We start from the raw sequence: 27,974 nt of genomic DNA, 5'->3' as shown, positions 1-27,974 counted from the left end.
AAAATTAGATTTATATCTGACCTGTCAAGACAGAGATCACGAAAAATACCAGAGCAACAAAAAAGAAAAGTTGACCAAACGTAATTCAAAAAAGATGAGTTTTATTTGTTTTTTTAAAAGAGAGTGAGTCCACAGATCTTTAGCTCAGAGGGAGAGAGCTCCACACTCTGTGGGTCACAGTGGCAAAAGCCTCGTGTGCTGATCACATGACCTCACACAGGGCTGTAGAAGTTCAATAATGTAAGCTGGTGCTGGTCCATGAAGAGCTCTAAAAGTCAGAACCAGAATCTTTAAATGGACTCTGAATTCAGTGGGGAGCCACTGCAGCTGTATTGACAGCACCACCTGTGAGTACCTGGGGGATGCAACAGGACTTAATTTAGCAATGTTTCTTCAGTGATCAAAGCAGGACTGAACCAGAGATTTGACATGAACATCCAAAGTAAGGCGGAGTCAAACGTTACCCCAAAGTTCCTGATAGACGATTTCACAAAAGGGGACCAAGAGCTTTCATTATCTTAGGCACAAATCTGTCAGGAGCACATACACATGCTTCAGTTTTTCCTTCATGAGGTTGGAGGACATTGTCAGCCATCCAGCCTTTAATGGGGTCTACAGCTTAGAAACGTGGGTGTCTCTGCTCAGCTGATGGGAAGGAGCAGCTGACATGGATGCCTCCAAGGTCAGGCGATTTTGGCACATTGACTGGGAGGAGACCCTTGGACAGACCCAGGACGTAACGGCTGGTTTGAGGAGGCCTCGGGGTCTGACCTGGAGAAGCTGGAGGAGGTGTTGGTTTGTGGTCATTCACAATAACCTGTGAGGTGATCAGCCCATGAGTTCTCTGACTTCTCCCCCTGAGCAAACATCTCTCAGTGTAGCTGCTAACAGCTCCATAAGTGTGAGGCTGAGGAGAACATCCTTTCAGTGGAGCATAAATCAAAGCTCTCCGCTGCAGCTCCAGAGCCACATGAATGTCTCACATGCAGAAAGATGCATGTCCTGGTCCTTTGACAAGGACTGTGCCAAACTTCACATGGGGGGGATTGTCAAGATAGCACCATGCCTAACTTTGCAGTGGAAATCCTGGAAAGGTGAAACCACTCCCTGAAGGCCGTCAGCATGAAGATCCACCCTACGCCGTGATGGTCACATGTTCACAGTCAGAATACTTAATCAATTAAAATGAATCACTGAGAAATTATACACGCTCCTCGTGTTATATGTTCCCGCCTCTTTCTGATCTGTGATGTAAACTTTGATCGTCTGCCAGCGTTTTAACAAATATAACGAAAATAAATGTTTTAAATGTTTGATCCAAAGTGCGCTGCTGTGTGAAGTCTGTCTGTGTGCAGCTCATGACACATGCCGATAACAAACGAGACACAAACAGCTGATGTGCTCTGGTTGCAGCCCCCTAGTGGTCACAGCCTCGAACTACAGCTCCACCTTTTTCAGTGAGAATATTAATCCGTATGATGATAAAACAATTCAATTTTAATTAAACAGCATCAAATCACAACAACAGTCGCTTCACTGTGCTTTATGTTGTAAGGTGGACCCTGCAATAATGCAGAGAATGACCTTGTAGTACCATATCACCCTATTAGAGCACTTCGCTCTCGCTCTGCAGGCCTACTTGTTGTTCCTAGAGTATTTAAAAGTAGAATGGGAGGCAGAGCCTTCAGTTTCCAGGCCCTCTTCTGTGGAACCAGCTTCCATCACTGTCCTCTGCTCTCATTTCTTCAGTTTTCACTGAGCTTTCAAAGATGACATGAGGAGGCTGCTGTTTATTCAGATCTTATTTTATTCATTTTGAGATGATTGTTAAAAATCAACAGTTTATTGCAGCGGTTTCTTTTGACGATGTGAGAAACCTGAAGAATTAGCTCGACAGATAAGCGCTGATTCAGTTTCCCATGTTTCAGTTTCTGAGTCAATTATTACAGAAAAAGGACTAAAATCCGTTTGTACAAACACAGCGAGGATGTTCATTCTTTCTCCCGGTATAAAAATAAGCTCTAAGTGCTTCACACACTTTAATACTGTCTCTGCTTCAGCGTGTTCACAGCTCAGTGTCGTCGATTAAAACTCTCCAGAAACATTTAAGAATAAAAGTCAACACGAATCAACGACATCGCCGTGTCCTGACAGGTCAAAGGTCAATCGCCTCCCTCAAAGCAAGCATGGAAACTCATTAAACTTTTATTAGAGGCATGAACCAGCTTTAGTAACTTTAGTTAACCAAGTGTTTAACTAAACCAGAGATAATAAACCCTGGTTTAGTTAGTGGCAGTGGAATGAAGGAAAGGTTAAAACAGATGAAAAACAATGAAAGAGCGACGAGACGAGCATCACGGCATCAGCTGGTGTTTATGGAGTAACGCCTCAGAGACACCAGAACGAAGTCAGCAGCTCCACATCCACAAAGTAAGAGGAACCCACGGATTCACTCCAACAGCAGGGACAACGTTTCTGATCCAGCTTCTGTTAGCTGGAGATCATGAGGATTATGAACTGAGAGCACGTTTCAGCAGTACAGCAGTATTGTAAGTGCATCATATCACAGCTTTTTAAAAATGAAACTAACTGAAACAGGAACTTAAATACTGGTCTCAGATTTTTAAAACAAAAGTTTTCAGTAAAAAACCGAGCGACACGAAGGCGATGGCGATAAAATGACTGAGCTACACTTCAATGCTGTAAACACGCTACGAGGAAAAAAACCGATCCAAACGTGAATTCAAACCGACCAATCACAGCCAATCACGGGCTGCCTAATCAATGACGAAACCGTGGAAACCACGGCCATGATTCGGATTTCAGGAAGCTGGAGAGCAGAGAGCGACGCGTGGAGAAAGAAGAAGATGCTGACGAGTCTGAGACGTTTTCTGGCCGCGGCTTCCTGCGAGACTCAAACCGCCGAGTTCTGGAGAGTTTGGACCTCAGCGTGAAGGCGCATTCGATTCCTTTTGTTTGGGTTTGACTGAGCGTTGGTATCTATAACGAGCCAATCAGATTTCATGTTGTACTTTCAGGAAGTTTGAAAAGAGCATCAAAGCATCCTGTGGGCGTTCTTCTTCTGAAACCGCTGCTCTAGAAAACACCGTATCCGTCAGTGTGGCGAGCCGCCACAGCGAAGGCGGGGTAGCCATCGTAGGTGGTGTAGGCAGTCAGGTCCTGACCCAGAGACACGGCCTGCTTCAGCTGGGAGGCGACCGCCGTCGACGCCGGGCCCGCCAGCGTGTATCCTGCGGGGACACACAATGCAAGCTCAGCACCGCCTGTTTCAGGACGGCAGCACAAAACTTTAGCTGTTCTGATCCCATCGAAGCCTTTTAGCTGCAGCATTTTTATAGGCTGTATATAAAAGATGGACGTAGCCGCTGTGATGTCACCTCCTGGTTAGTGAAGTCTCTCGTCCTCTGCAGGAGGAGGAATGTTTTATTTTGAAAAATTGCAAGTCATCAGGAGAGAGTTCACTTACAATCACACAGCAGGCGCCCCCTGCTGGTCATCAGCACTCGCGCCATCTGGCAGGCTTTGAAGCCATGTCCATCTTTTATATACAGTCTGTGGTGTTTGGGCCTGCAGGTGCGCGTCTGTCAGCGGTTAGTTGAGTGAAGCGTTAGTCGGCTTTGGGTACGGACCTTCACATACCTGGGAAGGCTACTGCTGCCACGGCAGCCGCAGTCGCACAGCTGGCATCGGTGGCGCCCTCCGTCTGCACGCCGAGCGTCTGCAGGGTGTGTTCGGCCGCGTGAATTTTAGCCTCTTCTACGCCCGCGCACAGCTTAGCAGGGGTGAAGGGATGGCTGCCGAGAGATACGTGAACAGGTGGACAGTCAGCGCTGCGTCCAGCTGAACAGCAGGCAGGTGATCAGACAGGTGAGACGTGCTTACACGTTGGGGTACTGAGTAGCCAGCGCTGGGATGGTGATCTTGTAGAGGAAGAGCTGTCTCTGGTCTGGACCGATGGCAGAGTGCAGCTGATAGACCGGCTGACCCCAGTTATTCTTCTGACAGAGCTCCTCCAGGACCTGACAGACAGGAGGACAGAGAGACAGGAGGACAGGCAGGCAGGAGGACAGACAGGAGGACAGGCAGGCAGGAGGACAGAGAGACAGGAGGACAGACAGACAGGAGGACAGGCAGGCAGGAGGACAGACAGACAGGAGGACAGACAGGAGGACAGGCAGGCAGGAGGACAGAGAGACAGGAGGACAGAGAGACAGGAGGACAGGCAGGCAGGAGGACAGACAGACAGGAGGACAGGCAGGCAGGAGGACAGAGAGACAGGAGGACAGAGAGACAGGAGGACAGGCAGGCAGGAGGACAGACAGACAGGAGGACAGGCAGGCAGGAGGACAGAGAGACAAGAGGACAGAGAGACAGGAGGACAGGCAGGCAGGAGGACAGACAGACAGGAGGACAGAGAGACAGGAGGACAGAGAGACAGGAGGACAGGCAGGCAGGAGGACAGACAGGAGGACAGGCAGGAGGACAGGCAGACAGGAGGACAGGCAGAAGGACAGGCAGGCAGGAGGACAGAGAGACAGGAGGACAGACAGACAGGAGGACAGAGAGACAGGAGGACAGGCAGGAGGACAGACAGAAGGACAGGCAGGAGGACAGACAGGCAGGAGGACAGAGAGACAGGAGGACAGACAGGAGGACAGACAGGAGGACAGGCAGGCAGGTGGACAGAGAGGCAGGAGGACAGACAGGAGGACAGACAGACTGCAGTATTTACTCACAGTAATGGTGCGTGAGAGCTAAAAGTATAAAAGTATGAGGAGAGTCTGTTTGACCAAATATAAAAATATATTTTGTACATTTTAGTGTTTTAATTTGAAAGGTTTGTTCTTCCTTTCGTTTTAAATGAGCAGCATTTAATAAACCCTGACAGCTTCAGTATCGTCAGACTGATCTGGGTTTAGTGTTTCCTGCAGATGAATACATCAAATCTAATTTGATCTGATGTATCCTAGTCTCCCTCACTGACAATCCATCTGAATAAAAACTGAATACAAAAGAAAACGTAAATGTGGAATATCGCCACCAGGTGGAGCCTCGTCCCTGGTTGCTGTTTCAGCTGTTCACTGTCAGAGGTTCTCATCAGGTGTGATATTTACTGCACTCCCATGAAGGCATCATGCGGCCCATGTTCACTGCTGTAGGTCACATGACTGACTGAGTTTTCCCCTTCATGCAGTTACCTGACTGCTGTGGGTTATTTTGGGGGAGTGAAATTCTTAGATTCCAGTGGGCGCTCTGTGGCCTCAGGCTTCTCCTCCAGCTGTGGATCACCCAGTGCACCTGATGAAGCCAGATGTCCACAGACAGGACGCTGCCTCCAGACCCTGAGCTGTGGGCTGAGGTCAGCCCGACTGCATGGACACTTTTCCATCAACTTTGATCGACTCACCACAGTTTTCAGGTTTTTTCCATTAGGTCATAGTACTAAAGTAGTAGCTGCTCAGCTGGGGTTCCAAGCAGTCACTAAAATGTGAGCTCGTCAGACTGCATGCCACCGATTGGCTGGTCAGTGGCATCACTTGATGAGTCATGAGAGCATCTTGTTCACAAAAATCTAAACCGCCATTTTTGAAACCCAGCAATGAGGGAAATGTCTCCAAAAACAAGGCTGTGGTCCCCGAGTGTGAGAAAAAGCCTCAGACCGAGCAGCAGCTACATCATCGCCTTGACGTCCACCTTGTTGTGGCGTTCGTGTCACATACCAATTATGCCACAGGACGTTCGGCCCCGTTGGTATAATGACAACAATGTACATTAGGTAGTACTCGAAAGTAATGGAAAACCAGTCGATCGGAGTCAAGTTGATCCAATTGGGAACTAATGGACAAGGAGCCTATCGGAAGCACCGAGGTGACCCTGCAGGAGGCCCGCCTCGTTTTCACTCAGCCCAGGTGCTTAGGCCTGGGTAACCCTGGCCCAAGTGAGGTTATTTGACACATCAGGCCGGGACCAGTTGAGACCCCAGTCTGTGCTCTGTCTCCTACCCCCAAATCAGTCTCTCAGATGGCCCCGCCCCTCTGAGAGGTTTCATCCTATTAAAAAGGAGTTTTTCCTTGTCACTGTCGCCAGGTCTGATTGTTTTTTCTGTATAACTGTCGAGTCTATACTTACACTATGATAAATATATAAATAAAACCAAATGCATTTTATGAGTTGTGTGCTCTGGATTTTTGTGCCACACCAACAATTAAAGGCCTCTCGGTCAGGTGTGTCCTGTTACCTGTGGTGCAGGCTTGACAGCGGTGGCCTTCAGGTTCGGGGTCATTGGGGTCAGCTCCATTCCCGGCAGAAGATCATACAACTTCTCCTCTTGCTGCTTGTCTGCCTTCAGCCCGTAGGAGGCACCACCGCCACCACCGCCTCTCCCCATGGCTCCACCCCCAGCAGCGTAGGCCAGGTAGCCCCGCCCACCCAGTCCCCGCACCCCCGCAGCCCCTACAGGTACAGTCATGTAAATTTCTACAGGAAATCGAAAAGGCAGTGAAATCAATCAAATCACCGGAAATCAGCCGTAAGAAGAATCACACAGCCAGACAATTATCTGATCAGAGTGAACAGGTACGGTGGTAACCACGGTAACAGTACACCTGCCCTTCTTCTTCTGATGCTCGTTGACGATTACCGTTTCCTGCCTGATTGAGTTTCAGGTATTTAAATTCATTCAAGCCTGAATTGACAGAAACTTCTCGTGATTCGTGGATCTGTTTTTGATTCCTGCTTCAGAAAAACATTCACACATCATCACGTGTTTGTGATTCAGCTGAACCGCTTCATGACACAGGTGAAATGATGGTTTCTGAGGCCCCGCCTCCAGCCTCTGCACAGCGGCAGGGTTACCTCTGAGACTCTTTAAAGTTGTGCAGGCCCACTGAGACGACTCACTCTGACTGATCTGTGATTGGACAGTCAGCGTTCAGGGGCGGGGCTTCACAAACTCTCAGTTCACCATCAGAAGTCTGTTTGATTTGGAGCTTTCTTTTATGTTTAAAGCGCTGCAGCATAAAACTAAAATCTGAAAGTGCTGATGGATGCAGAGCGAGCTCAGACTCACACAGAAGCACTGAAACGCAGCAGCCTATCAGAGGCAGAGCAGGTTCAAAGCTGAGCCCTGGAGGCTTTTACTCAGAGAAACACAAAGATTTTAAAGTAAATCTGTGGAGCCATCTAATCTCTGACAAGGAGGATTCTGCTTTTTCCTCAGAAATGAACCCTCTCCAGCTCGTAGACTGTGTATAAAAGATGTAGGTGGGGTCATGTGACACGGTGAGCGCGGGGTATGGTAGTGGGACTCAGTAGACTCATTTCCCTTTTAGAGTCGCCCCCTGCTCGCCATTAGAAATAATGTGGACTTGTTTGTTTCTATGAGTCAGCTCTGTGTCTCACATGTGTGTTCTCTGTGGTTAACCAAGCATTAGTCTGTCCCCAGCGCAGCTGTTCAGGTGTTCTGACAGAGGGCCTACCTGCTCCTTCAGTCTCAGAGTGCTTTTATTCTGTAGGTGAGTGCGAGCTGTCTTTGCAGGCATTCAGAGATCACACATGCTCTAAGGGCATCCTCACCTCGGACCGACGGCGTCCGGATCAGCCCTCGACCTCCAACGTTAGCTTTGGCCGCTGGGAAGCGGAACTGAGCTGGTATGGCTGTGTAGGCCTGGGGGGCGTAAAACACCGGCGCACCGAGGTACGCCGCCGAAGGGTCGTACATCTATAGGAGGAGAGAGAAAGATGTGTATTTGTACATTTTAACAGGAAGCAGATACGAGTTTCCTGGAGCACCAGAACGAGGTCTACACTCACAGTTTCAGTGTTTCCTGTCACATCTGCTGTCGTTCACGATAAACATCAAGCTAATAATGAGCTCAGTCTGTGTTCAGTAACCCTGATCTAAGCACTCTTAGATGTTCGGTCATCTCAGGAACACGGAAGCCACACCCACCTGCTGTTCAACCATTCTGTTTGTGAGTGACAGCCAGTCAGAAGGAAATTGTCTTAAAGGGGGAGGAGCTAAAATAGCTTGTTTCAGACAGCAAATGAAGTGAGGGGCTGCACCGAGGCTCAGTATCAGCTACAGAAGGATTATTTTGAGCTGTGGATCATTGAAAGCTGCCCTGAAAGGAGGAATAACTCAGAGTGCCTGTTGGCTTCCTGTTGGTCAAACATTGTGTCACATGACATTCGTCAATAACTCACCTGCCCCAGCGTGTAGGAGGTGTAGTCGGTCTGTAGCAGAGAGCCTCCTCGGCCTCCCGTCCCTCTGGTGTAGCGAACGTAGCTGTCTTTGTCCACCGGCTTGGCCAGCGTCACCTCGATGGGAGAGCCGTCCACCATCTGCAGGAGATCCTGGTCAGTCTTTGAGGCTTTCAGAAACCTTCTCCTCACGGTTAACACACAGGTGTCCACTGATTACAGCATAACAAGCGTAATCAAAACGGATTTTGATTAGTGAAAACAGAGGAAGAACTAAATGTTGGGCCTTGCTGACCTTTCCGTCGAGCGCTTTCATGGCGTTGATGGCGTCCTCTCTCTGAGTGAAATGGACGAAGGCGTAGTCTCTGATCTTCTTCACTCGCTCCACTGCGCCTGCAGCACAAATACAAAAAGTACTTTTCTAAAACCAAATTTCTTTCTGCAGACACTTGTCCTCAAATATAAAATACTTCAAATATTACTTTTAAACGTTTGTCTTTCAAAATCTGCAGTTCAGTTACAAAACGAGCAACAACAAGACGCATTCAGGGACAATCAGAGCTTTGATCGAACCTGGCTTCAGGCTGTTGAACTCCTTCTCGATGGTCTCCTCTGTCGTCTGCAGCATCAGGTTCCTCACATACAGAATCTTCACTGTTGCCATGGTATCCTCGTCAACCTCCACCTCAGGCTCCGCCCAGTCCACAGCGATGGCGTGACCCCACAGCTGGATACGACCTAATAGAGGAGACGGAAACTCGTGATCAAGTCTGGCAGGGATCGTTCTCTTTGTGATCCTCGACTTGTAAACTGCTGGTCTGAAGCCACTCCCCCTCAGCTGAGAAGGAGGAGCTAATTACTGCTATACCTGTTAATTACTGCTGATCAGTAACATCCAAATAAATCCTCTCAAACTGAGCTCAGACATCTTGGACAGTACAGTGACCTCACAGCAGCCATGTTATTGGTCACATGGTGTCAATGAAAATGCTCCAGAAGGCTCCAACAGCACAAACACAGTCCAGAGGAGCAGTTCAGGTGAAGCTGGCAGACAGCTAGCAGCTATAGCCACCTGTGTAACCATCCATCTGTCACTCAAAGAGGCCACGCCCCTAAAAGGTAAAGTTTAAGCCTTAAGGCAATTTAAATAGATGAGTTATGTAAACAGACGTTATGAATGGGAAATTATCTATAAAGACCAAACAGGTTGTAAACACATTTATTTCTGCTGTAAAGGTTTAACATGAGAGTCTATGGGACTGACTCCCTGCTGCCTCTGCTGGACGTCAGAGGAACATGCTGGCTTTATTTTTCTAAAATTACTAGAGCGTGTAATTGTCCTCTGGATGGTTTGTGGTGTTGGGTTCAGGGTCAGAAACCAAGTAAGATGCTAACGAGGCAGACGCTCTTTAACTTCAGCAGGACTCAGTGATGATTGGACGCTATTGGAGGCCAGATTTCAGAGGCACGGTGTCGTGGCTTTCCACCCGCATGATCAGACTTAATGCTGCACAATGAGCCTGATCTTCCTGTGGAGAAGCAGTAAAGCTGTTTCTGTATCTTATCTCTGACACTTTCAGCTTTAGACTCCAGGAGAATCAGATGTTGTGATCACTGTTGTGATCCAAGATGGCGCCGCGTATGGATGCCCTGGTGCTTCAGTGCGTTACTTCTGTTTTGTTTTTGTGCATAACTTCTGTGTCTGGGCACTCCTCTGGATATTCTTACACCAGAGAAGAGCTTCTTAACTACAGGACTACAACACCTGTGGATTTACTTCCAATATTTGTCGCATCTGCGGCAGATTTACTGCAGACTCTGATCAGGAAAGAGAGACGCCGAAAGAGAGGTAAGCGAGCCGGCGCACTCGTGCGTCTGAGGAGACGCGGACTGCGAACTGCTCTTCCTGGGATCTTCCTTTCCAATGTTCGCTCACTCAGGAATAAAATAGACGAACTGGCCCTGATGAGAAGCATGAACAGAGACTTTGCCTCCTCCTGTGTCTTATGTTTTACGGAGTCGTGGCTCTGTGAGGACATCCCGGACTGCGCGCTCAAGCTGGAGGGCTTTCATCTGCTGCGCGCGGACCGGCAGGCCTCTCTCTCTGGTAAGACCACAGGTGGAGGTGTCTGCTTCTACATTAATAGTGGCTGGTGCACAGATGTAACAGTGATTGCTCAGCACTGCTCTTCCTCTCTGGAATACCTTTTTATTCACTGCAAACCGTTTTATTTTCCGCGGGAGTTTGCTTCATTCATCCTGGCCGCTGTTTACATCCCGCCAGACGCAGATGCGCAGGCAGCTCAGTGCGCACTCGCGGAGCAGATACTGCACATGGAGCGGACATTCCCGGACTCTCTCATCATTGCTCTTGGGGACTTTAACAAAGCCAATCTGAGCCATGAGCTTCCAAAATACAAGCAGTATATTAAATGCCCGACCAGAGACCACTGTTACAGCACGATCAGCGGGGCCTATCGTGCGGTGCCCGCGCTTCACTCGGACTTTCTGACCACGTCATGATCCACCTGATCCCCGCGTACAGACAGAGGCTGAAGCTCTCCAAACCTGTCGTGAGGACCAAAAAACTGTGGAGCAACGAGGCTGTGGAGGAGCTTCGCACGTGTTTGGAGTCTACAGACTGGGACACACTGAAGGCTGCTTCTAACAGCTTGGACGAGTTTACGGACACTGTCACCTCCTATATCCACTTCTGTGAGGACAGCATTGTGCCATCACGCACCAGGGTGAGTTATAACAATGACAAACCCTGGTTTACTCCTAAACTCAAAAAGCTGTGGCTGGAAAAGAGTAAGGCGTTCAGAAGCGAGACAGGGACTGCTACAGAGAGGCCAAGTACAGGTTCACTAAAGAAGTGGACGTTGCTAAACATCAGCACTCTGAGAAGATGCAGCAGCAGATCTCAGAGAATGACTCGGCCTCTGTGTGGAAAGGTTTTAGGAATATTACAAACTACAAGCCTAAAACCCCCCACTCCACTGATGACTTGCTCTTGGCCAACACCCTTAACGACTTCTACTGCCGTTTAGACGAGCCATCAGGCACCCTTCACACCTCCAACGACCCCAACAATAGAGACACTTTGGACACTCATTCCCCCACCTCTCCCCCCTCCATAGAGCCATCACCACCTTCAAACTGTTCACCTACAACACCCCCCTCCTCACCCCACACAAAAGAGGATTTCACACCACCTCCTCCCACCACAACTCTTCATATTCATGAAGCAGATGCGAGGAAGCAGTTTAAGAGTCTGAATGCTCGGAAAGCTCCCGGCCCAGACGGTGTGTCTCCTGCCACCCTCAGACACTGTGCAAACGAGCTGGCCCCAGTGTTTTCTGGCATCTTCAACTCCTCACTGCAGGCATGTCATGTGCCTGCCTGCTTCAAGTCCTCTACCATAATCCCTGTCCCCAAGAAACCTAGGATCACTGGACTAAATGACTACAGACCCGTGGCTCTGACATCTGTGGTCATGAAGTCTTTTGAGCGCCTGGTTCTCTCCCATCTCAGGACCCTCACGGCCCCCCTCCTGGACCCCCTGCAGTTTGCATACAGAGCCAACAGGTCTGTAGACGACGCCATCAACATGGCCCTACACTTCATCCTGCAGCATCTGGACTCCCCAGGAACCTACGCCAGGATCCTGTTTGTGGACTTCAGCTCTGCCTTCAACACCATCCTTCCAGACCATCTCCGAGGCAAGCTTTCCCAGATGAATGTGCCTGATCCCATCTGCCAGTGGATCACTGACTTCCTGACGGAAAGGAAGCAGCACGTGAGGCTGGGAAAGAATGTCTCGGACTCCCGGACCATCAGCACCGGCTCCCCTCAGGGCTGTGTTCTTTCTCCTCTGCTCTTCTCCCTGTACACCAACTGCTGCACCTCCACCCACCAGTCTGTCAAGCTAATCAAGTTTGCAGATGACACCACCGTTATCGGACTCATCTCGGACGGGGATGAGTCTGCCTACAGGAGGGAGGTTGAACGTCTGGTGTCCTGGTGCAGCCACAACAACCTGGTGCTGAATGCCCAGAAGACAGTGGAGATTATTGTGGACTTCAGGAAGCACACAGCCCCCCCCCCCCATCATCCTGACTGACACCCCCATCACCTCTGTGGACTCATTCCGCTTCCTGGGTACCACCATCACCCAGGACCTGAAGTGGGAGCCCACCATCACCTCCGTCATCAAGAAAGCCCAGCAGAGGATGTACTTCCTGAGGCAGCTGAAGAAATTCAACCTGCCAACACGGACGATGCTGCAATTCTACACTGCAATCATCGAGTCCATCCTCACCTCCTCCATCACCGTGTGGTACGCTGGAGCCACTATCAGGGACAAACAGAGACTGCAGCGTGTCGTGCGCTCTGCTGAGAAGGTGATTGGCTGCAGACTCCCATCTCTGCAGGACCTGTACACCTCCAGGACACTGGGGCGTGCAGCTCGGATCTCAGCTGACCCTTCTCACCCTGGACACAGTCTGTTTGACCTGCTCCCCTCAGGCAGGAGGCTCCGGTCCATTCGCACCAGAACCTCTCGCCATAAGAACAGTTTCTTCCCCTCTGCTGTTGGACACATGAACAATAACCATATGACTGTCCCCGCCTCTAACACATGACCCTACACTGTGTTCACTGCATCATTCCATGTTTGGCACTGATCACCACCTGCACTCATGTATATATCATGTATATATCTATCTACTTAGCACTTTTAATTCTTATTCTCATTTTTATTTTCATGTCTATTTAAGCTTAATTTATAACAGTATTTATGACAGTATGTTTGCACTGAAGCACCGCAGCAATTTCCTAATGTTGTAAACCCGCTCAACATTTGGCAATAAAACCCTTTCTGATTCTGATTCTGAGAATCAGATAGTGTAACAAACCAACAGCTTTGGGTATATTTATGGGTCTATCTGAAACTCACATTCACATTACTCATACAGCAGTTATCTTATCATTAAGCCCATCCAAGCTCTTCTTCTATTGGACATTGTGTCACAGGCTGTGATTGGCCAGTGATGATGCAGCCTTACAGCCAGCCAAAAAGAGACTTTGTCATTTTTTATTATGTTAGGTTTACTTTACGAGGTATTAGACAGTGTGAAGCCGGGTGGAGAGCTACAGCTGAACTATAAATTATAAATTTATTCATGAGGCCCTCATGTGGCCGCCTAAGGAAAATTAACTGCCCAATGCCGGTGTCAAGGATTTGTTAGCTAAACCACTGCAGCTGCAGCTGCTCAGTGTCTCCAGCACCACAGGAAGTTGGCACCAGCTGATCATCAGAGCCTTCGAGTTTTAGGGGATAACTGAACCCATTTTAACAGATCCTTTGAAAACATCTTATTTTTGTTCTTCAGTGAATCGTTCCTGAAGTCAGAGCGGGAATTATAACTGTACATTAGCTAAGTTTGAGTTTGGTTTGGTACCTGGCAGCAGTTTGCGACGGGCCATGGCAGCTGCTCGGTGGCTCTCATACTCGACAAAAGCAAAGCCTCTGTTCTTGGATTTGTCGGCGGCGCTGGGGTACACGATGACATCGACGACGCCGTCTGTGACCTTCTTCATCTCTGACAGGATCTCCTCTCGCTTCTTGGTTTTGGGAATCCCGCCAACAAAGAGGCGGCAGTTATCGACGCTGGCACAAACGCCGAGGAGGCGTCCGTTCCTGTGGGCCAGAGAAAGATTTGGTTCAAGCTCAAACGGGAACCCAGCTGGCTAAGGTTGCTTTGTTAGGTCTTTGCTGATTGGCACTTGGGTGTTTCTATGTTTGTACTGGACTGTGACCACAACCCAGGACTTTGGGTTTATTTGTTAAGGGGTTTTTTTTGTGTTAAAAGCACTCGAGTACCTGCACCATCTGTTTCCCCGGTGTAATGCTCCCAGTCTATTTTGAGATAAAGAAGCTCTCCTCGCTCTCCTGCTTCCTGCCTGTTCACTGTATCGGCTGACTTGTCATGAACATTTGAATTTTGGACTTGTATCTGCTCTGGTTTCCTCTCCTCTGGACCATTACGTAGTTTGGGTGTTTCTGGTAGATTGGTAGAATAATTTGCGTTACGTCACTGGCAGGGTTAAAGGTCGTAGGGTTGGGTGTTTGGTTAGTGGGTCATAGAAGGTTAGTTGGTCAGTTGATAGGCTGCAGGTCAGGGGTGGGGAACTCCGGCCTTAAGGGCCAGGGTCCTGCAGGTTTTAGATGTGTCCTTGATCCAACACAGCAGATTTAAATGTCTAAATGACCTCCTCAACATGTCTTGAAGTTCTCCAGAGGCCTGGTAATGAACTAATCATGTGATTCAGGTCTGTTGACCCAGGGTGAGATCTAAAACTGGCAGGACACCAACCCTTGGGGTTCCCCACCCTTGCTGTAGGGGGATGGCCGGCTGGTAGAGTGATGGTAGGTGGGTACTGCTAGTCTGTACTAGAGATGGACCGATCCGATATTACGTATCGGTATCGGTCCGATACTGACCTAAATGACTGGATCGGATATCGGAGAAAAATAAAAAATGTAATCCGATCCATTAAATATCACGAAAGCACCTCACAAAACTTGCAACACGCCGTAACTCACCTCAGAACGTTAGCACGTCGGAGCAGTATGCATCACGTGATAGAGCGGCTGTGGCATGCGGGACCTGTCGGTGGTCTGGATAGCATGTGGAGCTTCGCTAGCAACCTGGCATTTCATCTCCGACAAAGTTATCCCGAGAGAAGTAAAGCAAGTGTGTAAGTCCATCTCTGAATGTTTGTAAAGCATTCCTGCGTTAAGCTTAACAAGCGACTGCCTCTTCTTGCTGCTACTTCAATCATGAAACTGATCAATGATCAGCTGATCGGCTTTTCTGTCGCGAGTCCGTCTTTGCTTTTGGCCCACTTTGCACCAGAAAGAGGAAACCAGCGGCTGAACAACAGCAGCGCGTTTAAGCTTGATCAGCTGTTGTTAGAATTTATTTAATATTACTTTCTACTCGAGGATCTTTTTCTACGTAGCTGATGCTGGTAACTGTGCAGGGGCGGATCTAGCAAAGTTTAGCCAGGGGGGCCGATAGGGCATTAACTGGGAAAAGGGGGCACAAAGACATACTTTTCTTTCTTATTCTCATTTAAAATGTCTAGCTTTTAATAAATAATTATCTGACACCCAAAGTTTTAATTTGATGCAAAATGAATAGAAGTCAATTACTGTATATAGTGACTATTAAGTCTAATATATACACCCTAGTAAGCTATAGTACTTTTTACTTTGGGAAGGTACCATCTGTGCCGTCTGCAATTTTGTTGAAGAAAGATGTTGAATCTATTTAATATTTCTTGAAAAATAATTGATTTCTGTGCATTTTTTTCATACTGCATCAAATTAAGGTTGATTACGTCGATTAAGCATCATGAGGTGGAGCGTGAGGGGTGGTTCCCTATTTTTTATTTATTTATTTTTGTTGTTGCTGGGAGTTGGAACCCTATTAGTTAGGTTGCTTAATATTTATGCTAAGTACTCTTTAAAATACCAGAATAGGGAGGATGGTGTAGGTCTAAGTTTATTAGATTGATCAGTATTGCTGAACTATGAAACATTTTTTTTGCATACAGGTATAACAGAATAGCTTTAGTGTAGTTGTTGTTTTAAACTTGAGTATGAACTTATACAAAATGCAGCAAGATATTTAAAAAACAGTTGTGTTGATTAAAAAACACTATATCGGATTCATATCGGTATCGGCAGATATCCAAATTTATGATATCAGTATCGGTATCGGACATAAAAAAGTGGTATCGTGCCATCTCTAGTCTGTACCGATGTTAATTAATGATTCTCTCAACAAGGCAGTCACCAATGAGGAATCAGAACCAGGCTGGACTCCCAGGTTTGACTAGTCGCCTGACTGGTTTGACTCTGGCTGTTGTAACTAAAGACTTATATGAGCTGAAGTCAGGTGAGGCATGACTCTTGAACCACCTGTGCTCCACATTCAGGAGAAGGTGCTCACATTAAAGATGGCATTACCTTGGCCTCCAGTAACACTGTGAGGAACCTTGGAGTCATTTTTGACCAGGACATGTCCTTCAATGCACATATTAAACAAATATGTAAGACTGCTTTCTTCCATTTGTGCAACATCTCTAAAGTTAGAAATATCCTGTCTCAGAGTGACGCTGAAAAACTAGTTCATGCATTTATTACTTCCAGGCTGGACGACTGTAATTCATTATTATCAGGATGTCCTAAAAACTCACTGAAAAGCCTTCAGCTGATCCAAAATGCTGCAGCAAGAGTCCTGACAGGGACTAGAAAGAGAGAGCAGATTTCTCCTGTTTTGGCTTCCTGTTAAATCCAGAATTCAAAATCCTGCTCCTCACATACAAGGTCTTAAATAATCAGGCCCCATCTTATCTTAATGACCTTGTAGTACCATATCACCCTATTAGAGCACTTCGCTCTCGCTCTGCAGGCCTACTTGTTGTTCCTAGAGTATTTAAAAGTAGAATGGGAGGCAGAGCCTTCAGTTTTCAGGCCCCTCTTCTGTGGAACCAGCTTCCAGTTTGGATTCAGGAGACAGACACTATCTCTACTTTTAAGATTAGGCTTCAAACTTTCCTTTTTGCTAAAGCATATAGTTAGGGCTGGACCAGGTGACCCTGAATCCTCCCTTAGTTATGCTGCAATAGATGTAGGCTGCCGGGGATTCCCATGATGCATTGAGTTTTTCCTTTCCAGTCACCTTTCTCACTCACTATGTGTTAACAGACCTCTCTGCATTGAATCATACCTGTTATTAATCTCTGTCTCTCTTCCACAGCATGTCTTTATCCTGTCTTCCTTCTCTCACCCCAACCAATCACAGCAGATGGCCCCGCCCCTCCCTGAGCCTGGTTCTGCTGGAGGTTTCTTCCTGTTAAAAGGGAGTTTTTCCTTCCCACTGTCGCCAAAGTGCTTGCTCATAGGGGGTCATATGATTGTTGGGTTTTTCTCTGTATCTATGAAGCGCCTTGAGGCGACTTTTGTTGTGATTTGGCGCTATATAAATAAAATTGAATTGAATTAAAGATGCCTGCTGGTCAGGTTGTTTGGGTACTCAGTGCTTCTTAGTTTGCTGCTCCATTATGTTTGCAGTTGTGAACTGTTACTAGAAAAATAACTCTAACATTTCTTTGACAGTAACTGAAAGAAAGTAGACCTGAAGCCTGCCGATGTGTTTCTGAGAGCTCAGTTATCCTGTCATTATTCAGTACAAATGAAGATAAGAGAGGGATCACCTAATCTCATAGTTGTTGAGCTGCTTCATGGCAGCCCTGGCCTCCTGTTTGTTGCTGAAGGTGACAAAGGCGTATCCTCTGTTGTTCCCGTTGAAGTCCATCATCATCCTCACCTCGTAGATCTTTCCAAACTGAAGAGATGGAGAGGGAAGCACTCACAGATGAAACAACACCCCCAGATAGATCACAGTGACCGCATCCTTAACCGTGGTTCCCTGACCTTCTCACACAGCGGAACCAGCTCATCTTCAAACAGATCTCTCGGCAATTTCCCCACAAAGATCTCGCTGCCCCTCTCCGGTGGGGGGCCGTCCCAGCCTGGAGGCGGGCCGCCGTACCGCCGCTGACCGTTCTCCTGAAGCGCCAGCAGGAAAACATGAAAAGCATTCAGGAGCAGTAACAGACACGTGCTGCTGTCTCCTGGGTCTGAGGGGCCACGTACCTGGCGCAGCTGGTATCCGGTTCGCTGCATGAGTGAACGAAGCGCCGCCTCCTTCTGCGTCCCCGCCAGTCCGTCCCCGCTTGCTTTCTGATTGGAATCCATTGGGTGTGATTGACAGCGATATGTAAATCAGGGAAATTAGCGGTGCTCACTGGAAGACAATAACAGCAAAGGTGTTATTATGAGTGCAAACAGCTGTGAACCTGTCCGCCTGCACGTGTCATCCAATAATGTGCCGGAGTATTGCACAGAATACAGTCACACCTGTTTGAATGCAAATCACTGCAAGCTTCAGACCGTAACATGTTTGAGGGACGTTAAATGTTCATTTGATGTCGTGCTGATGGTTTTATTGCACACTCAAAGTGACCGGACTCACTGAGTCCCTGAGCTGGACCTCTGCACATCTATACGAAGCTGCTTTAGATCCATTTACGTGCGGACGCTGACGGGGGAAACGCTGGGTGGTTTCAGCAGCTTTTGTCACTGACGTGGTCGAACAGCAGTCGAGGAGGACCTGCTGGTCTGAACGGCATACACGAGTCGTGTTTTGAAGAGCGCTGCAGCGAGGTCAAGGTCTGCTCGGTAATCATTGACAGAGACTGTGGAAAGCTGCAGGCTGGAAGCCCGTCTCACTGTAACACTGAGAGGAAACATGCGAGGCTTCAAATGTGAAGCCAGCACATTTATAAATCCTGTGTTTCATGAATGAATCACACACTCCTCTCTAACGAACCTCAAAACCTGAACCCTCTAACCACAGCCTGGGCCAGAAAATGGTCCCAGTCCTCCCAGTTTGGGAATGAGACGAAGGCAAAAACAAACAGTTGTTCTGTGTATCTGTCTCTTTATTTACAGGAACCACAGGACAGCACACAGTCAGCCGATGATGTAGAGACAGAGAACAACCTTGTGGACTTTGGCTGATGCTGCTGGGTTTATGATGAATGTACTGACACAATTTTAAGGGTCAGTTATTTAAATGATTGAATTATAAATATCTCTATTTATAAAGCATTACACAGCGAACAAACCATCATCTGTTAGCAGTGCTTGGCGACAGCAGGGAGGAAGAATGCCCCTTTACTATGAAGACCTAGAACGTTCAGCCACTCATCAGTAATGACTACATGTCATTTAGATATTTCCAAGCACAAGAACATCTGTCGCTGTCGTGGAAATATGGGAACAATGAGAGCGTTTGGAGTTTAGGTTCAAAACGATGTTTGAACCAGCGCGTTACAGTGCGCCGCCATCCGTTCAATCTGACACGCTCATGCTCGCGGGCATCTCATGATTGCACAGCTGCACTGTCAAGCATGTGGACCTCGTGAGCCAGCTACATGATAAGTCGGACTTCCTTAACCACCTCCAGATTCTGATCCTCTTTAAGTTCACGATCAAATAAACCCAGAAGCATCACCGAGAGTCCAAAGTGCAGAGAGGATGTTCTCGCAGGTGGTGCAATAAGGTTTAACGTCCAGACAAAAACAATATAGCTCAGTTAGCAGTTAGCAGGAAGTTAGCTTGCTAGTTTCCATGTAAAGGTGATACTCCACGTTCTGACTGAAGAACCTGGGACAGAAACACAGACTGAAAACTAAACAGCAGCGAGGTTGGAGGGTTAGTGAAGCTAGGCTAGCTGACAGGTGGAGATGTAAACACATGAGCACAGAAAGATGGAGGACCAGGGTTAAACTGTCCCCAATGAAAGTTCACATTGAGACAATCGCCATCACATGACAGCAAGAAGCCACCAAAAAGAGAATGTCTGGGGTGATCGGTCCACAGCAGGGGTCAGAGGTCAGGTCGCTGTTAAAGTCCTGATCCTCGGCTGCTGCAGCTACAGCGCTCAGTACATTTATGACACCAGTGTCAGGTTCATGAATTATTACAGTGAATCCTCGAGTGTGCGCTTTAATCACTGTGATATTTTCAATAGTAACATATGATCATTGTTGTTATTATTTTTATTCAGAATCGCAGTTTTAGTTTTTGTGGTCAAAGTCCTGTTTGCCCGTTAATATAAATGTACGTTTTTAACAGGTTTTTGACAAATGGTAAATGGCCTGTATTTGTATAGCACTTAGTCCCTATGGACCCCAAAGCGTGTTACACTACATTCAGTCATCCACCCATTCACACACCGTGATGGCAGGTACACTGTAGCCACAGCTGCCCCGGGTGCACTGACAGAGGCCACAGTGTAAGACAAATTTCTAAAATATTTGTGTTCTCTTGTTTCTACGACAGCTCAAAGTCTCACGCTGCATCAGAATAATGGTGATAAAAAGCTGAGCACAAAATTGTTTCATTAAAAAAAGGAGAGACAGACACGAGCACAGAGACGCCCTCTCCTCTGCAGGAGGGGTGGCTCTGTCCTCGGCCTTTATCAAACTGCCCTCCAGTTTGGGCGTTGCCTGTGTGTGCTCTGATCTTTGACGGGGGCTGTGACCTCAGAGCGCTCCCCAGCTCTGGGTCCCAAACTCCTGAAAATCAAAGCTCTTTAAGCACAGAACAACTCGTACTGGACATCAGCTGTTGGTGGGAGTCACGCTCAGTGTTCGTCCGATTGTGTCTGGGAGCTCTGTGAACACACAAGGAAGTTTAGGGTGAGCTGAGAGTCAGCGCGTGGAAAAACATCAGCTGGACTCAGTCACCTGCTGCTGAGATCCACCAATCAGCACGGCTGACAGAGGGGCGTTTGGCTGGCAAACAGAGCTGATGCCTAAAGAGATCTGCGTTTCTTCAGCTGGTCATGAATCTGTTGACATTTTCAGTTTTTCAATCAAAAAACACGTTTGAATTTTTATCCAGTCAGACACAGAGAGAGCAGAGGCCACAGCTGTGAGTATGGAAGCCCATCAGCGCCCAGAACTTAATGACAGGCTCCATAAAACCTTCATTACTTAAAACTTCAGCCAGTCAGAATGAGTTACACGATGCATCGCAGTCATGTTTAGGTAAGCTGGTGTGTTGCATCTTTATAAATACATCCTGACAGAATGAGACAAAAAATAACACGAGCATGCGTTCTGTGATATGATATCAAAACATTTTATATTGAAATCGTTCAACATTCATGTGGAAGTTCAAATTTCAGGGTAGAAGATCAAAATAATGTCAAAATACATGGATTCAATAAAAAAAACGATACAACTAAATTGTCTTAAAATATAATGTAACCTATAATTAAATATGTGTATACATTTATAACAACTGTGTAAAAATATGACATATTAATATAAATACCAACAAAGTATCAGTTAAAGGTAAAAAAAATTAACCTCAATTAAAATGTAATGTTGTTCAAAATGATGAAAGAATAAATGAAAGACTTACAGCCCCACAGTCATGACCTCCATCTTCTCCTACAAATCCCAGCATGCCTTTCAGCAAATCTGCCTTATCAGCCTGTGTGAGCTGCAGCTCGCTCTCAGAGTAATCTCTGCTGCTGCACTGGTTAACCTTTCCCCACGTTTCAACCACTACAGCCACGTCTGCACAGTCACATCTGCATAGTCACATCTGCAAATCTGCGTCTGCACATCTGCACAGTCACAACTGCAAATCTGTGTCTGCACATCTGCACAGTCACATCTGCAAATCTGTGTCTGCACATCTGCACAGTCACATCTGCATAGTCACATCTGCAAATCTGCGTCTGCACATCTGCACAGTCACAACTGCACAGTCACATCTGCGCAGTCACATCTGCACAGGTGACCCGTTGAAGGCCACGGTGTGTGTTTGAGGCAGCAAACAAGCTGCAGTGTTTATGCTCTGTTCTGAAAAGTTGACCTTTGACCCTAACTCCAGTGTGGGTCACACAGCTGCAGCTGTGATAAACACCAGGAACATAAGATGTTTTTTTCCAGCTGACCGCAGCACTGGATGAAAACAAACTACTTCCTGTCCTGTTAAACGCCGCAGCTCGCTCTTAGACTGTGTTTCCTGCCTGTCTTCAAATTAAAAGTCCGAGCAGTGACCTGGGTGAAGCACTGCACTGAGTTTATGAAGGTAGGCGTCATTTTAATGTAAACATTTCAGTGATGTGTGACGTCAGAGGTCAAATGTTCTGACTTTGTGAACAATAACTGAATTTAATCTGTGGATAAAAATCGATTTCAAAGGTAATAATCACATAAAATATTCCTACTCTGGTCTTAAAGATCACATTTAAGTAAACAGAAGTTTAGACGCCAGCACTACGTCCTGATTGGATCCTGATGAGCACCTCGCTCGTTTCCACTCAGATCTTTTTAATGTCCTGGTGACCTTCAAAGTGAAATGAATAACTACTCGCTGCTGATTCACGGTGGCTGACTTTACAGACGGAGTATTTTCCTGTTTTGAAACTGGAGGAGTTGATGAGTGACAGGTGGATCTACCGGTCACAGGTAGCCCCGCCCTCCTCCTCCTTCCTGTTCCTCTCAGACTCTGACGGGACCAAAATCGAAAAATACTCTAAAATACACTTCCTGTTTTCTTCAGTCTGACCTGAAAGTAGTGACTGAACCCAGATCAGCCGAGAAGGACGCTCATTTTCTCATAGACTTCTATACAGTCAGAGTTTAGAGGAGTCGCCCCCTGCTGGGCATTAGGAGCAATGCAGGTTTAATGCGCTATAGCAGTTTCCATCTTTATACACAGTCAATTACAATACAAAAAATTTAAACTCTGGCTAAATGTGGCTCTAGCTCCTGATTAATTACTGGATTATGATAATACTAAGTTACAGTTCAGCTTCTGTTTGGATTAAACTGAGTAGTAAATATGTTACTTTAAGCTTTTTCTGTATAAATGTGGGACTTCACGGAGCAGGAGTCTTTTCTTTTTAACCTTGAAACCCAAAGCAGACAGAAACTCGACTTTGTGCTTGTTTGTGTTTATTTCTGATGTTTTTATGGGTCGAGAGACACTCGCTCACATTCTCTCTTTTTTCACACAGCGGTAGGGAGACATTTACTTAGCACTCTCGCTCTCTCCATTAAAACACCCATTAACCCCGGCCGGCCTGTTTGCTCAGCTAGCTGCTTTTAGCCTCTGTGACAGCTACTGTTCACCAGACACCAGCGAAGAAGAGAGGAAGAACGACCCTCACTTTACCTGTTCACACTTTCTCTCTCTCTGTGTATATTTAAAATATAAAATTCAAACCTAAAAAACTTTATTTGCATGAAAGAGAGACAAAAACTCACCTGAGCAATTTCAGAGATCACCTCCCTCCGATCAGAGCTGTGTCATTCTGAGCGCCGAGTGTGTGTTCACGTGTCATCAGGGGCCTCTGTGTGTGTGTGTGTGTGTGTGTGTGTGTGTGTGTGTGTGTGTGTGTGTGTGTGATCACATCATATCAAACTCCAAAGGTTCACTGTCTTCGTGTTGGCTTTACAAGCTGCCCAGCGTTAATGTTTAACCCGCTGCTATCTGTGGAGACACACACACATGCATGCAAATATAGACACACACACACATACTTGTGGAGTGTCCTGCAAATGTCTCTTCACAGCACACAAACATGTGGTCAGGTTTTTAACCCAGGGCCTAAAACCTGGTCCTGGTTCTGACTCAGACCTCGGCTGCAGGCCTGAACCCTGCAGTTCTTCTGACGTCCACTAGAGGCCCAACGCTGCCTCTACTAAACACTAAACATGTTAAAAACTATGGAGGAGCAGGAGAGTCACACAATGATTATTAAATAACTACATTTTTAAAAAAAAAATCCAAAATCATTTTCAAAATCTGTTTGTTTATTTTTTAAATTTTTTTTTAATGTAATAAAAATAATTAAATAGACATAAAAATTTAACATGGAACATAAATTGTTTTGTCTTTTGACATTTAAAATGCTCATTGTACTCCTTGAACTAGCAGCTACTGGACTAGCTTCTTCATTTAGCTTTCGGTAAGTCATTATGTCCTTACAGCAACAGTTTGAGAACTGTTTGGACATTTGCACATTTACCTCGACGTTCCCTGTCTTAAAATGTCCAGCATGGATATATGACGAACATGAAGGCACTCTGCAGTGAAACGGAGGCCCCATTCTCCAAGTGTGCATCTGATTCACCTGATAAAGGTGAGGAATGCTAGTGTTAGCCACGCTAGCATAGCTAACACTAGCATAGCTAACACTAGAATAGCTAACACTAGCATGGCTCCCACTAGCCTGGTCACAGCAGATGGCCCCGCCCCTCCCTGAGCCTGTTTCTGTTGGAGGTTTCTTCCTGTGAAAAGGGAGTTTTTCCTTCCCACTGTCGCCAAAGTGCTTGTGTAACATAGTTAAATAGAGTCGAAGTTAAATCCCCCTAAATGGGACATTGGCACCAACCTACTGTTGTCACCCTGCAACATTCACAAAGGGCAAGGGATTCTGGGTAATCCTGAGAATAATGGAGGATTCCTGCGAGGTAAGGAATGCGCAAATGTCGTGGGGAAGAAAAATCATATCGCTGGTTGTAACGGTAATACAAGCTGACCCGATTATTTTTGTTGTTTAAACATCATTTGTTGCGGGTCATTTCTCATGTGCTTATGTTGAATTGAATGCACGTTTATGTGAGATTTCTTTTTTGGGAAGAGAGGGAAAAAATGGGAGCACAGTTAGCTAACTCTGTTGTTGCCTTTCCATTTAGATCTTACGCTGATTGTCCACGACAATAAAAGAAAGCATTCTAACTTGTTGCCTTTTTGTTGTGAATGCAGGTATGTGACTGTGCCACACTGTTTAGAGTACACATTGTTTTATGCACAGTTCTGAAATATATTTCTGTATTCCTTTCATTTGGGAAATTTAAGATGGAGATTAATTGTGTTGAGGTTCTTCTATTTTGTTTGTATAATTTTACCACTATATGGGCACACTGCAAGTGGAAACGTAATCCTCAGAATAACGAAGGATTCCTGTGAGATCTTACGCCGATTGCCCGCCACAATAAAGGAAAGCATTCTAACTTGTTTTGTGATCTTGTTGGTCAGCGTTGGTTTTCTCCTTGGAGTCTCCCATGGAGGCCATTTTTGCCCAGCCTCTTTTTTATTGTTCATCGTGACCTCTGACTTTAACTGAGCTGCATGAGGCCTGCAGGTCTTTGGATGTTGTTTTAGGGTCTTCTGTGACCTCCTGGATAATTTTGGCCAGCCGGTCGCTCCTGGGAAGGTTCGGCACCGTTCCAGGTTTTCTCCATGTGTGGATAACGGTTCTCACTGAGGTTTACTGGAGTCCCAAAGTTAAAGTTAAAAGTTAAAGTTTAATTATTTATATAGCACATTTAATTACAACAGGAGCGTTGACCAAAGTGCTGTACAAGAATACAACATACATAATAAAACAACTTAGAGTATTGATAGCAAACACCAAATATGAATTAACAAATAACTCTCATGCTGTATTAAAAGCCAGTAAATAAAAATGTGTTTTAAGATAAGATTTAAAAGGATTGACAGTGAAAGCCTGTCTGATGTGTAGGGGCAAATTACTCCACAGCTTAGGTGCTGCGACTGCAAATGCTCGATCACTATGAACCAGCCTCGACCTTGGTACGGCTAAAAGCAAAAGATCACTTGATCTAAGAGATCTAAGGGGGTATAAGTCTGCAAGAGCTCAGACAAATACCCGGGAGCCTGTCCATTCAGGGCTTTGTAGGTCAACAAAAATGTTAAAGTTAATTCCGAAGCGGACAGGGAGCCAATGGAGAGAGGCGAGCACCAGGGAAATGTGTTCACATCCTTTAGTACGTGTCAGAAGACGAGCTGCAGCATTCTGGACCAACTGCAGCCTTGCCAGGCAGGTCTGGCTGACTCCAGCATATAAGGAGTTACAATAGTCCAGCTGGGATATAATGAAAGCATGAATCGCTCGTTCAAAGTTTTTAAAAGATAAAAATGATCACCTTAGATAAAAGGCTCAGTTTGAAGAAAGACCGCTGTACGACTGAGCTCAGCTGTTTTTCAAAGGTGAAACGTCAGAAATGTCTCTGTAACCTTTCAGTCTGAAAAAGTTGAGTCCATGAGGAAACCTTCTGACTGAAAACAAACGTGTCTGAGGATTCAGCTGATCGACGCTCCCAGCAGTCGGCGTTAGGTTTGGTAAAGAGATAAAACCATCCGACCTGACCTTTGAGTTCAGATGAACTGTGGGGTCCACATAGCTGTGGTTCTGATCTTTAGGTGCTTTTAAAGGTTTAAATTAACTTCTGTTCTTCAACACGTGTGGCCAGATGTTCCCCGTGGTTCCCAAATCTAAAAAAACAAAATGTCGAGTTTTTAAAGTTTTATTTAGAGGTGAAATCTTTAATGTATGTTTGATCTTTATTATAAGTTGTCATCTATTCATTTTCTGCTTCCTGTCTGGATCTGCAGTCTAAACAGTCAAAAATTTTACTTTGAAGGGCACAGTCCCAGCTCTACTGGGACCTCCACTCTGCTTCACCTGTAGTTTGAGCAATTTGCGGTGGGGGGGGGGACTTCTCTGACCCAGCTGCATCTCCGGTGAGATGAGTGGGCTGGAGGTGGATGTGGGGTGGCAGCTGAACGCTGAGCAGGTCGGGGAGGTGAAGCGCAGGCTGCAGGAGGAGGAGCTTCCTGAGGAGGAAGGTGCACAAGTGTGAGTAGGAGGCAGAGCTACAGAGATTCAACAAAACCCAGAGGTGAGCTCACACACCTGAGAGTGATGTCACTGATACACAACAACAAACCTGTCAGAGAAGTTTGAAGAACAGCTGATTCACATCAACACCTGCGCTTTTATTCTGAAAACCAGCCATATATTTAAATTTTTTGTGCTTCGTTAAATTATCACTGTGTTTATAATTTATTGATTGGTGTGTGTGAATGAGAGCTCCACAGTTAATGAGGTCAATGAGGTGAAGAGTAATCTGGATACTGACGCGTCACAGATCCATATTTAGATGTTTTTATTTCTCAGCGCTCACGTTTAACCATCGCTGTTACTGTTATTGTGTTGGAGCGACTCTGACTCACATCGATTCTTCTGGGATTAATAAAATATTCTGATTCACAACATCAAGGTGCTTTTTATAGTAAGATAAAGACCCCACATTAATACAGCGAAAACTCCAAACTGACAATCATATGACCCCGTATGAGCAAACACTTTGGCGACAGTGGGAAGGAAAAACTCCCTTTTAACAGGAAGAAACCTCCAGCAGAACCAGGCTCAGGGAGGGGCGGGGCCATCTGCTGTGATTGGTTGGGGTGAGAGAAGGAAGACAGGATAAAGACATGCTGTGGAAGAGAGACAGAGGTTAATAACAGGGATGATTCAATGCAGAGAGGTCTGTTAATACATAGTGAGTGAAGGAGAAACACCCAGTGCATCATGGGAATCCCCCGGCAGCCTACACCTATTGCAGCATAACTAAGGGAGGATTCAGGGTCACCTGGTCCAGCCCTAACTATATGCTTTAGCAAAAAGGAAAGTTTGAAGCCTGATCTTAAAGTAGAGATAGTGTCTGTCTCCTGAATCCAAACTGGAAGCTGGTTCCACAGTTTGTCAGCAGCTTGTTGTAATGACAGTGATCGTCCAGCAGAGGGCACCACGTGACAGCAGGAGTCCTGAGCTGGCCTTCAGCCGCTCTACCTGCTCTTTAGTAACTTTATTTATAAAATACACGAACGCTCTTTGTTTTTCTATGAAATGTTTTTTCTTCACTGCTAAAAGGTAATAAAAAATTCAGCTACGAGACAATTATTGCAGAGAAATACTTAAAAATAAAAAAACGAATAACTTTACAAAGCCCATTAAAGATGATGAGCTGATAAAGGATCATAAAGGAAGACTATAGAAGACAACATCACATAAAAGCACGTCCATAAAAATGTGGTTTTGAAGGAAGTGGCTGATTTTATGAGCCCGCTCTGCTCCAATTACTAGAACTTTATTTCCACAAACAACAAAACAGACCGACTGACATGAAGCGACCCCTGCAGCGTGCAGAGAGACCACAGCGCGGCAGCAAAGGTGCCACAGGGGGAATCGAACCGTGGACCTGCAGCACGCCGT

General features: G+C 46.3%; 1 protein-coding gene across 3 annotated transcripts; it reads right to left on the bottom strand.

Annotated features, from left to right (window-relative positions):
- Window positions 1-1,787: 1,787 nt before the first annotated feature.
- a1cf (apobec1 complementation factor) lies at window positions 1,788-23,263 on the bottom strand. Of its 3 annotated transcripts, none has more exons than XM_085285581.1 (13): window positions 23,155-23,263; window positions 17,954-18,104; window positions 17,732-17,866; window positions 17,512-17,642; window positions 13,686-13,924; window positions 8,797-8,961; window positions 8,519-8,616; window positions 8,227-8,364; window positions 7,597-7,741; window positions 6,260-6,498; window positions 3,904-4,040; window positions 3,661-3,815; window positions 1,788-3,251 (listed from the first exon to the last, which is right to left on the bottom strand). In XM_085285581.1, exons 2-13 carry the CDS (start codon window positions 18,053-18,055, stop codon window positions 3,097-3,099), a joined length of 1,839 nt encoding a protein of 612 aa, XP_085141707.1. In that variant the 5' UTR covers window positions 18,056-18,104; window positions 23,155-23,263; the 3' UTR covers window positions 1,788-3,096. The 3 variants fall into 3 exon arrangements, with proteins under 3 accessions (XP_085141707.1, XP_085141708.1, XP_085141709.1); XM_085285582.1 differs by having other exon boundaries at window positions 6,260-6,474; XM_085285583.1 differs by having other exon boundaries at window positions 3,113-3,251; window positions 3,651-3,815.
- Between the last annotated feature and the right edge of the window lie 4,711 nt (window positions 23,264-27,974).

Source organism: Mchenga conophoros, linkage group LG8, assembly GCF_057382185.1.
Source record: "Mchenga conophoros isolate Kocher_MC1m ecotype Shallow Benthic linkage group LG8, M_conophoros_male_GT1.1, whole genome shotgun sequence".
Lineage (NCBI taxonomy): Eukaryota > Metazoa > Chordata > Actinopteri > Cichliformes > Cichlidae > Mchenga > Mchenga conophoros.
Note: the sequence above shows the minus strand (reverse complement) of the source record. Positions and strands in the feature narration are given on the sequence as shown.